At 40.3% G+C, this 8,993-nt stretch overlaps 2 protein-coding genes across 3 annotated transcripts; both read right to left on the reverse strand.

Annotated features, from left to right (window-relative positions):
- Positions 1-126: 126 nt before the first annotated feature.
- Positions 127-5,880, reverse strand: LOC111666507 (SH2 domain-containing protein 1A-like). 2 transcript variants are annotated; one of them, XM_087178152.1, is made up of 5 exons: positions 5,605-5,880; positions 5,188-5,419; positions 3,081-3,141; positions 2,814-2,958; positions 127-1,520 (listed from the first exon to the last, which is right to left on the reverse strand). In XM_087178152.1, exons 1-5 carry the CDS (start codon positions 5,621-5,623, stop codon positions 1,447-1,449), a joined length of 531 nt encoding a protein of 176 aa, XP_087034278.1. In that variant the 5' UTR covers positions 5,624-5,880; the 3' UTR covers positions 127-1,446. The 2 variants fall into 2 exon arrangements, with proteins under 2 accessions (XP_087034278.1, XP_023277617.1); XM_023421849.2 differs by lacking the exon at positions 5,605-5,880 and having other exon boundaries at positions 541-1,499.
- A 192-nt stretch (positions 5,881-6,072) lies between these two features.
- LOC111666494 (uncharacterized protein CXorf38 homolog) lies at positions 6,073-8,674 on the reverse strand. The gene is made up of 6 exons (XM_023421824.2): positions 8,434-8,674; positions 8,124-8,258; positions 7,584-7,706; positions 6,697-6,846; positions 6,401-6,607; positions 6,073-6,301 (listed from the first exon to the last, which is right to left on the reverse strand). The coding sequence occupies exons 1-6, from the start codon at positions 8,635-8,637 to the stop codon at positions 6,191-6,193; spliced, it is 930 nt and encodes a 309-aa protein (XP_023277592.1). The 5' UTR covers positions 8,638-8,674; the 3' UTR covers positions 6,073-6,190.
- Positions 8,675-8,993: the final 319 nt, after the last annotated feature.

Genomic DNA, 8,993 nt, shown 5'->3' on the forward strand with positions numbered 1-8,993 from the left:
ATAAGTGTATTACCCAAAATGCCTAACTCTAGCTTTCAAAGTCTACACTCAACACAGACCCAGCCACCGCAGACACAGGAAGAGTCAGTGGGAGACTCAAGAAAAAAAAAGTCAAAACCACAAAAATCAGGTGATCCAGCTTCATTTCCTGCTGCAGTTTATTCCATCTGAATTCAGACGCTCCAGAATAAGATACAGCCGAGATTTAGAAAAGTAGAGTTTGTTTATACTTCTGGTTCTTGTGGTGGCCTAACACGTTACTAAGACACTTTATGTTAGTTTTAACTAGCGTGCTTCATTAGAAGTGCTTTTTAAATACATACTAAGAAATAAAGGTCTCCTCTCACAGACATACAGGTCCAACCTACGCTCTTGTACAAGTCCTCAAGCCATTTTCCTGATTTTAATCTCAGAGCGCTTTGGTTAAAAAAAACATTTAAAGACTGAATGTTGCTGCTTTTATATAAATAATAACACAATTTTCCAATAAGGATGAAACTGTAGCCTGAAATACTTGTTGCTTGACAGAACGAGAGCGAGTTATCAATAGAAAGTTTAGCTTTTATTGAAGGCCTGGCTTGAATGAGCCTAAGAAACTGAACCAGTTGGCGACAGAGAAATCACAGAGAATTAAATATTACAGCAACAATGAACACAACCACTGCAATTAACAAAGAAAAGAACGTTTGGCAGCAGCAGCAGTGAGAACGGACATGAACTCAGTCCTTTTAAGAGCTTGTTGTGAGACCTGAGATCAGCTTGTATTTCGGATATAAGATATCGTAATAAAGTCACATGGTGAATTAAGTGTGCCACAATAGATTGTACGATCTGCAGTGCTACATTTCCTGTGTTGTTAGACTCAGTGAGCCCGTTATCGCTTCAGGTGAGATGAATCAAACGTGCAGACAACCACACAGATCGTATAGATACTGCACACGAGCAGATATAAGACACCAAAACCCATCAACCCAATGTCTGTGTAGAAAAAAACATACCAGAGTTCATGATCACGACTATGAAAAATATATTTTCTTTACCCCAACATAATACACAGCCCACAGTTATGACCCATCACATGTGAAGAACACAGGTCTGAGAACAGGAAACCACAGCAACAAAATACAGTGTTTCCCATGACACCAAATCAAAAACATTTCAATGACTTTCAAGGTCTCTTGAGTAGAATCTGACATGTTTAATACACTGCAGTGGCTTCTTTTTCACAGTTGTTGTTAGGTAAAACACCATGTGTGAAATTCTTTGAAACCGATACTCTGCGTGACACGGGTTGGGGTTAGGGGTTTGATAAAAATAAACACGGAAAACCCCGAAGAAATGTGACATATTCTTGATGTGCCACATAAATGTGCGCTCCTCTTCCTCTTCATCTTCAGTTTGTCCACCTGATTTACGGCGGTGGTCTGCCGGTGTGAAGGTACGGCCTCAACACAGAGAGCTGCGGCCGCTGCTGCTGCTCATTTCCATGTAGGCAAAGTCTGTGGAGGAGACAGCTGGAGCTGTGTTAGAGTTGAGTGAGTAGGTCATGAGTCACAACACATTTCCTTTCTGAAAAAGAGCTCACACTTAATATACCGTGTGTGTGTGTGTGTGTGTGTGTGTGTGTGTGTGTGTGTGTGTGTGTGTGTGTGTGTGTGTGACCAGATTTAACTTTACTACCACACGGTAACTTTAGAAGATTTTTCACCATGTTTTTGCAATTTGACACAAAGGAAAATTTCAGTGGTGTGCGGTGACTTATAGACAGGCGAGCAGAGCCGAAGAACGCCCCCTCTCCGCTTCCGCCCACAAACCAACAACATCTCAATGAGTCTCTCTCAGATTCAGGGCCTGTCCTGTCTCATCATTTTGTGCTACTTGTCTTTCCTGTGCTGAAAGTCTCTGTCCTGCACCTTGCTGCTCTCCTTCCTGGCTGAAGAATTTTCCCTTTGAACTTACGGTAAACAAATCAAATGAACAGCATAGACCAAATATATCTAAAAAAAAAAAGAAATTTCATTAAAAAAATATTTACCATTAACTGACAATGACACAGATGCAAGGAGTGATATCTCTTCCACTTCAGTGTTGTTCTATTAGAGAGCTGCAGGAATGACTCCTAAAACCTGAACGTTAGCATTTTAGCACCTTAGCGCTTTCAGTTACATCCACAGATTTTTGGTTAGTTTTCCTGCAAATAAAGTCTGTGTTTAACACGAGCTCAAGACATTTTCACGTGTTATTCTACGACGTAAAATACATCAGTAAATACCCCGGTGGTGACTTTTTAAACTTTTTGTGTGTATCAAAAAAGGCGGATGCTAATAAGTGGCTAAATGAGACTCAGAGGTTTTACTTGTCACCAGTTTGTTGTGTTTACTCTTATAAACTATTACTATCTTTGTAAGAGGAAAGGTTTTTGTAGAAGGAAGTTTAGCGGTGGTGACGCTGCGATCAAGTGACTGTAGTGTAGTTCATTTACAGCCTAACATCAGCTTCTTATAGTATTCAGGCTTCAAAAACCACAACGTGGTTTTCATTTGTGAAGATTTAACCGTGCTGAACAAAAGTATCATGAACTTTTGTTTGTCACAGAGTTTATTGTCAGCAATAATCCAAAAGCCAATTTAAAAACCCCATTATGTTTTTGTTGAGGGAACCGGGGTGGTGCTAATACCGGGGTTGGCCCAAAAATACGTCATCCCTGCTCCACTCTTGATGTCACTTCCTGCCTCGTTCGTCCTGACAGCACGCCACTGCTTTATATCCTGACATATAATGTAAATGTGAGTGTGTGTGTGTGTGTGTCATACCTTCTCCAGAGCTGAAGTACTGTAGCTGTGCTCTGTCCAGTGGGTCTGTGAGGGGGGGTATCCTGACACCAGAGGCTGTGCCCCTTCTGATGTTCTCTATCAATGTCTCCACCGTCCTGTATCTCTGCTGTCTGACTCCTGAAATCTAATCATCACACACACACACACACACACACACACACACACACACACACACACAAAAACCACAAATAAGCACCTTGTCTGTGCGTGTGGACATGTGTGATCTGCGTGCAGGTGTTCACCCACCTGAAGACTCCAGCCCTCAGTGGAGTGCACGAGCCTGTAGGTGTGCACAAACGGTGCTTTCCTGTAAAACACAAATTTCTGATATTTTAATGATTTGCTGTGAAATGTGTAAAACCTGAAACTGTGTGCACATGTTCCAGTGGAACGACTGAATCTGAGAGAGGATGACTAAATGATTTCAGTTTTGTGTTCGACACCACTGAAGGTGAAACAAGTTCTCATTTACTTCTTACAAATCTTTGTAGAGCGCAGTCAAACTGATTCAGTTCATTCAATATATCTACAATATACAGTCACCTGGAATTTCAGTAAGTCTTTTCATACTTTATTTATTATCCTTTAACTGTTTATCTTTCTAAATTCTGTATATGAAGCCGATTTAACAATGTTACGAAATGATTGTAAGACGGTGGGAAAACGGCTCTTAAATGACTATTAAGTAGGAATATGTGAAATGTGAAAATACTCTGTTACAAGTACAAGTCCTGCATTTAAAATCCTACTGAAGTATTGCCAGCAAAATGTACTTAAATATCAAAAGTAAAAGTATTTGGCCACAGAAAATGTTTTCCTGTATGAGTAGCATTTTACTCCTGCTGGTCAGTGTAGAGCGAGTTTTTACCACTTTAGTCCAGTGGTTTCCAAACAAGGGGTCGGGCCCCTCTAAAGGGTCACAGCATAAATCTGAGGGGTCTTCAGATGATTAATGTGAGAGGAAAGAAGAATAAACAATGTTCTCACACACTTATCTGCTTTCATCTGTTGTTCTTTTCTATCTAAAGATCGTTTATATTGAGTGTGAGTCTCAGGTATGTAAATGAAACTATGAGAGAAGTCAAGAGGGGAAACGTCTCTTTGTTAATAGGTCAGACATCTGAAACTAGACACTACAGGTTTTTTTGTGAGGGGTCACAAGGGAAAAGGGTTGAAAACACTGGTTTAATCTTCTGTATTTTCATGAGATGATCACTTGTTTTAAATTTAAAATCTGAATCTGAAATGTAACTCGTGATAAAAGCTGTCATATCAATGCAGTAGGGTAAATGAAAGTACATGTGTATAAAGTTGATATGCTCAAGTACAAGTACCTCGAATTTGCACTTAAGCACAGAACTTGAGTAAATATGCTTAGTTACTTTCCAGCACTGTTCGTCTGTTTAATATATATTACTCTGCGTGTTTTCAGCTTCCTGCCTCAGTGAGGTGGACAATCTTCAGATTTGGTAAAATGGGTTTCGCAGTAGAGGAATTTTCAAAACCCCTTTATACCTAAATACCAGTTCCATTTTTACAAGCTCTCTGCAAAGGCTTTCTGATTCTTTTTCCATTAAAATTAAAAAAAGAAAAGAAATTGCAGCTGAACTGATGCAGTAAGAGTTGAATGTCTGTTTTTTACGGCCCAAAACATATTTACATAAAAGAAAAAAACCCTCTCTGGAGGCTTCAGTAACACAACACTGTACATTTTCCAGCAAGTGCAAACTGTAATTGTTTAAGAAATGCTGTTTATTTAATATCATTACATGGACAGGCACTTGAGTCATGGTCTCATATAATTTAATTCAGATAAAAGTGTGTAAGAGTTTCAGAGTCCAGCTACGATTTGTTCAATTTTTTCTTTTCTATAATTCATTTTATTCTTTGCTAAGCACCTTTTAAACTGGCTTTAACAAACTCTGACTTTCTTTCTTTCTTTTTTTTTTTACCCAGTTTGTCGATTGAACAGAGTTAAAGCTGCCAGGAATCTCAAGTATAAGAATATGATGCTTGTGCCTGTAACAAGGTACGAGAATTACTCAAAACATTATCACAGACAAGTTTAAGGTTGTAGATAATGTCTGTGCTGCTGTAAACCACTGAAAAGTTTTTTACAAATGTCTTCAAAAACGTTTTACGGTCTACGGATATGAAAGAGTTTTTGTTTGAAAGCCCCACGTCAGCACTTTCTCAGCTTGTCTCTGCATGACATATAAATAAACTTATGTTGCTGTAAGTGAAACACGCTCACTCTAGTCACAGATGATGGATAAATGAAGAATGATCCAACTAAATCAAAATATAACTAACTGAAAAGTGACATTTGTAGCACCACACACTCACAGCTCACCTCACACACAGACAGTATGCCCCCTGCATGGTCTCGCTGTCTCTCAGCAGAAAGCTGCCGTCATGTCCAAACCTCTCCAGCAGCCTCTCTGTGGCCTCGCTTCCAATTCTCCCGTAGTACATGGACTGGACCAGCAGCCCCTCCTGCTCCATGCTGACTCGCAGGCAGGCACCCACCGTCTGATCGTCCGGAGGGTGGAAGTGGCGCAGCAGATTTGCAGCAGCAGACACGGCTGTGAAAGACAAGTGAATCGTTTCTGGTTTTCACACTTTTCTGTCATGCAGCCACAGGTCACGTAATGCTCTCTGTCTGAACCAAATAAGGATTTTTATCAAATGAAATGTGAAAGTGTGATTTTGGTTTACTTGTGTCCTCTTACTTCGCTGCCTGTTTTACATTGAACTGAAAAATACTCACAAATCAACTTAACTCTCATTTCTTTTTCTACCACACACTCCACTGTTTTGCCTTCTGATAACCTGCATGTGTGTAAACATTTGTTTTGGTTTTAGTCAAACTTTTATATGAAATTACATTTTAATATTCAACTGGAACATTTCATGAGAATATGTAGATTTTTGGACATTTTGTACCACCAGGATGTGGTGCTGACAAACACTGCTGGAAACTGAAAGTCTTTTAAATGTGGTTTGTGACAAATAAACAACCAGCCAACCCCCACCGCTCAATCTCATGCTGACATAGTTGTGGGTGTGTCCTGGGTACAGTATTTTGACTGACCTGAACAACAGAGAGGGAAAAGCCTCCTGTAATGAACAATCACACACACTTCTCACACACTCAGACTTTTAATGCTTCACCGGGTCAAATGGAAATATCTGTACTTAAACATTTGAATTCTGCATGAAAGCAACACAAAGCGCATACAAGAAAAATATAAGTTTTTATTCAAATACTGCTCTGTATTACAGTTTAAAGATATTTGAGTATTCACTAAAATATGTAGTGTTCAATATGGTTCTCATTCTGTTCTCCCTTCTTCTTATTCTCCGGCCTCCAGTGAGTTGATGGCTTGGAGCTCTGCAGAAAACCTCTCGCCCAAGTCTCCGTTGGCCCGCAGGAAACCAGCCAGCCTCCTCAGCTGCTCAGTGTCCTGATGAAGCGACAGAGTCAGTTGAAATCATGTGACAAATTTCTTTCTATTCATTATGTGTTACTCGTGTAAGTGAAAGTCTTTATTTGTTCCTCGCACCTGTGTCTTTGTCGCAGCATCGTCAGCAGCATCAGAAGCATACAGTAACTCCTGCAGCCTCTCTTGTAGCAACTCAGCTTCCCATTGGCCGATTAAGTCGGCGCTGGTCTCCCATTGGTGGACAGAGTCACACTCAAATTCATCTGATACAGCAGAGTCCAGTCGGTCAGAACCAGGGACATGTACTGACAAATCAGCGGTCAGCATCTGGACAAGAAACGCACATGCAAACAAAGTGTGACGCAAAGTAACACACACACACACACGCACGCGCACACACACACACACACGCTCACCTCATTTATCTCTTGTCCAGCTGTTGTCATCTGTGGCACGTGGCTGAACTGCTGCACAAAGCGTCTTAGAGTGATCTGATAACATCTCATCCATTCATCTTTCATATGCATCTCACAAGAATGCATTAACTCATTCCTGTATCGGATCACCTGAAACCACACACACACACACACACACACACACACACACACACACACACACTTTCAAATTCATTAATATGAAGGATGGAAGCAAAAACAAAAGAACAGATCAATCTCCTGCAACATTTTAAAAAATACAAACCTCTTTGTTTTGTATTTACACTCCTCTGCTTCATCACTGGTTCTGGGTTCAGTCACTCTAATTCTTAAAAACTGAGTTGGGGATTTAAAATGTCTTTACTGATAAAAGTATAAAATATTTAATCATGAAGGCATAAAAGAAGCAAACTTATTGTTTTAGGCTGTTTGTGAGGTTTACTGACTGCACGTGAATTCTTGAGGTCTACAGTTTAAATGACAGTAGTCCACTGCACATCACAGCCCTTATTTTACTAACTGCTTTTCACTCAACTTTTTTATAATTATTTCATTATAATATTTTTATAATTATTACTATTTGTTCTGCCTGTGGTGTTTTTTTCTCCATTTCATTAATTCCTACAATTTCTGACCTTTTCATTCCATCTTTTAATTTGCAGCTCTTTGTGATGTTGGTTTTGAAATCAGTGTTATCATTTATATATTAATTGTTCTCCTCCTCCAGTATTTGATGATGAATTAGTAAAGTAATAGTTTGACATTTTTGGAAATATGTTTATTTACGCTCTTGCTGGGAGTTGTTGTACAGGGCAAAGTGACACGACTAGGAGACAGATGCATCGTGGTCAGAGAAGGAGAATATTTACCTCTCTCACTAACTTTGGATTCACAGACTGGAAACAATCACAGTAGTTGATGAGGTTGAGCAGAGCGGAGGCATCAAACTGATCTGCCCCCTTCACTTTCCCCTGACCTCGTGGCATGTAGGCCTGCAGAGAGAGAGAGAGAGAGAGAGAGAGAGAGAGAGAGAGAGAGAGAGAGGTAACTTCAATACATTTTAAATTATAGAGCTGCAACAATTCATCACTTAACAGAACATTAATCATCATCAATGAATCGCCTTAATCAATTTACAAGACAATAGGCCAAATGTTTTCAAATGTCAGGATTTGATGCTTTGTCATATTTGATAGTAAATTGATGAGTTTTGGACTGTGGTTGAATATAACAAGCAATTAAAATAGATGAGCAGTGTTGGAAAGTAACTTTAAGGAGCTTTTACTGTCTTGTCTCATAAAGCAATAACAACAACACACTGCTCACTATAAAGAAACTTTGACAACTATTATACTGTACCGTACATACTGCAGTGTGTGTGTGTGTGTGTGTGTGTGTGTGTGTTGTACCTTAGCCACTTCCCAGTGGTCTGTTCTCCAGGCTGGAGGGAAACAGTTGTCCCAGTTCATGGTGGCATCAGGTTGTCTGTGGTGTTTAATGATCACTCTCTGCCACTCAGCACACACCATACATGTTCCAGAAAGCTAGACACACACACACACACACACACACACACTCACACACACACACACACACACACACACACACACACGTTTACAGCTTATTCACGTTAGAGTGACAATAAGTGGGAAATGTTGTTAAAGATATTCTATATTATGTCGCAGTGAATGAAAAGAGAGTAAGACTAAACAGACTCACTTTATTCCCTCTCGGTCTGCATGATGTCACACACTGTTTCCGCAGCACAGTGTTTTGATTGAGCAGATCCGCGTGGAAACTTTTCATGTGCTGGCTGATGAATCGGTGGAGACCATTCTTCAGTATGAGCAGACACCGTCCTGCTTTCAGCCAGTTTATATACTCTCTGTCGTTGAGACGACGGACCAGCTCCTCTCGGACCATCTCCGCCTATCGCCCTCTTCCTGAAGTAAGGACAAAGAAACCAAAACAAGCCCGAGCACGTTCCTCCTCTGTAGCCCCGCCCACTCGGTGCGAGTAACACAGCGGCCACAAGATGGCGGCGTCGACTTTAGAAACGTTAGGTTGTGACCGTTTGTCCTGTCTGTCCTGGTTTGAGGAGGAAGGAGGTCGATGGTGACAGATTTCAATAATGAATTCAGCTCAGGTAGGAGATATTTTAAAGTTGTTGTGCTGTCTCTGTTTCTTCTTTACGTTTATTTCTTTTTTTTTTTTAAAAAACAGCTTAGCTTGGTGGCGCTAGCACCTGGATACACAGCCTAGCAACAAAACAACTGCTG

This window comes from Seriola lalandi, unplaced genomic scaffold, assembly GCF_002814215.2.
Source record: "Seriola lalandi dorsalis isolate HSWRI2012SDOR001 ecotype SW California unplaced genomic scaffold, Sedor1 jcf7180002054677, whole genome shotgun sequence".
Classification (NCBI taxonomy): Eukaryota; Metazoa; Chordata; class Actinopteri; order Carangiformes; family Carangidae; genus Seriola; species Seriola lalandi.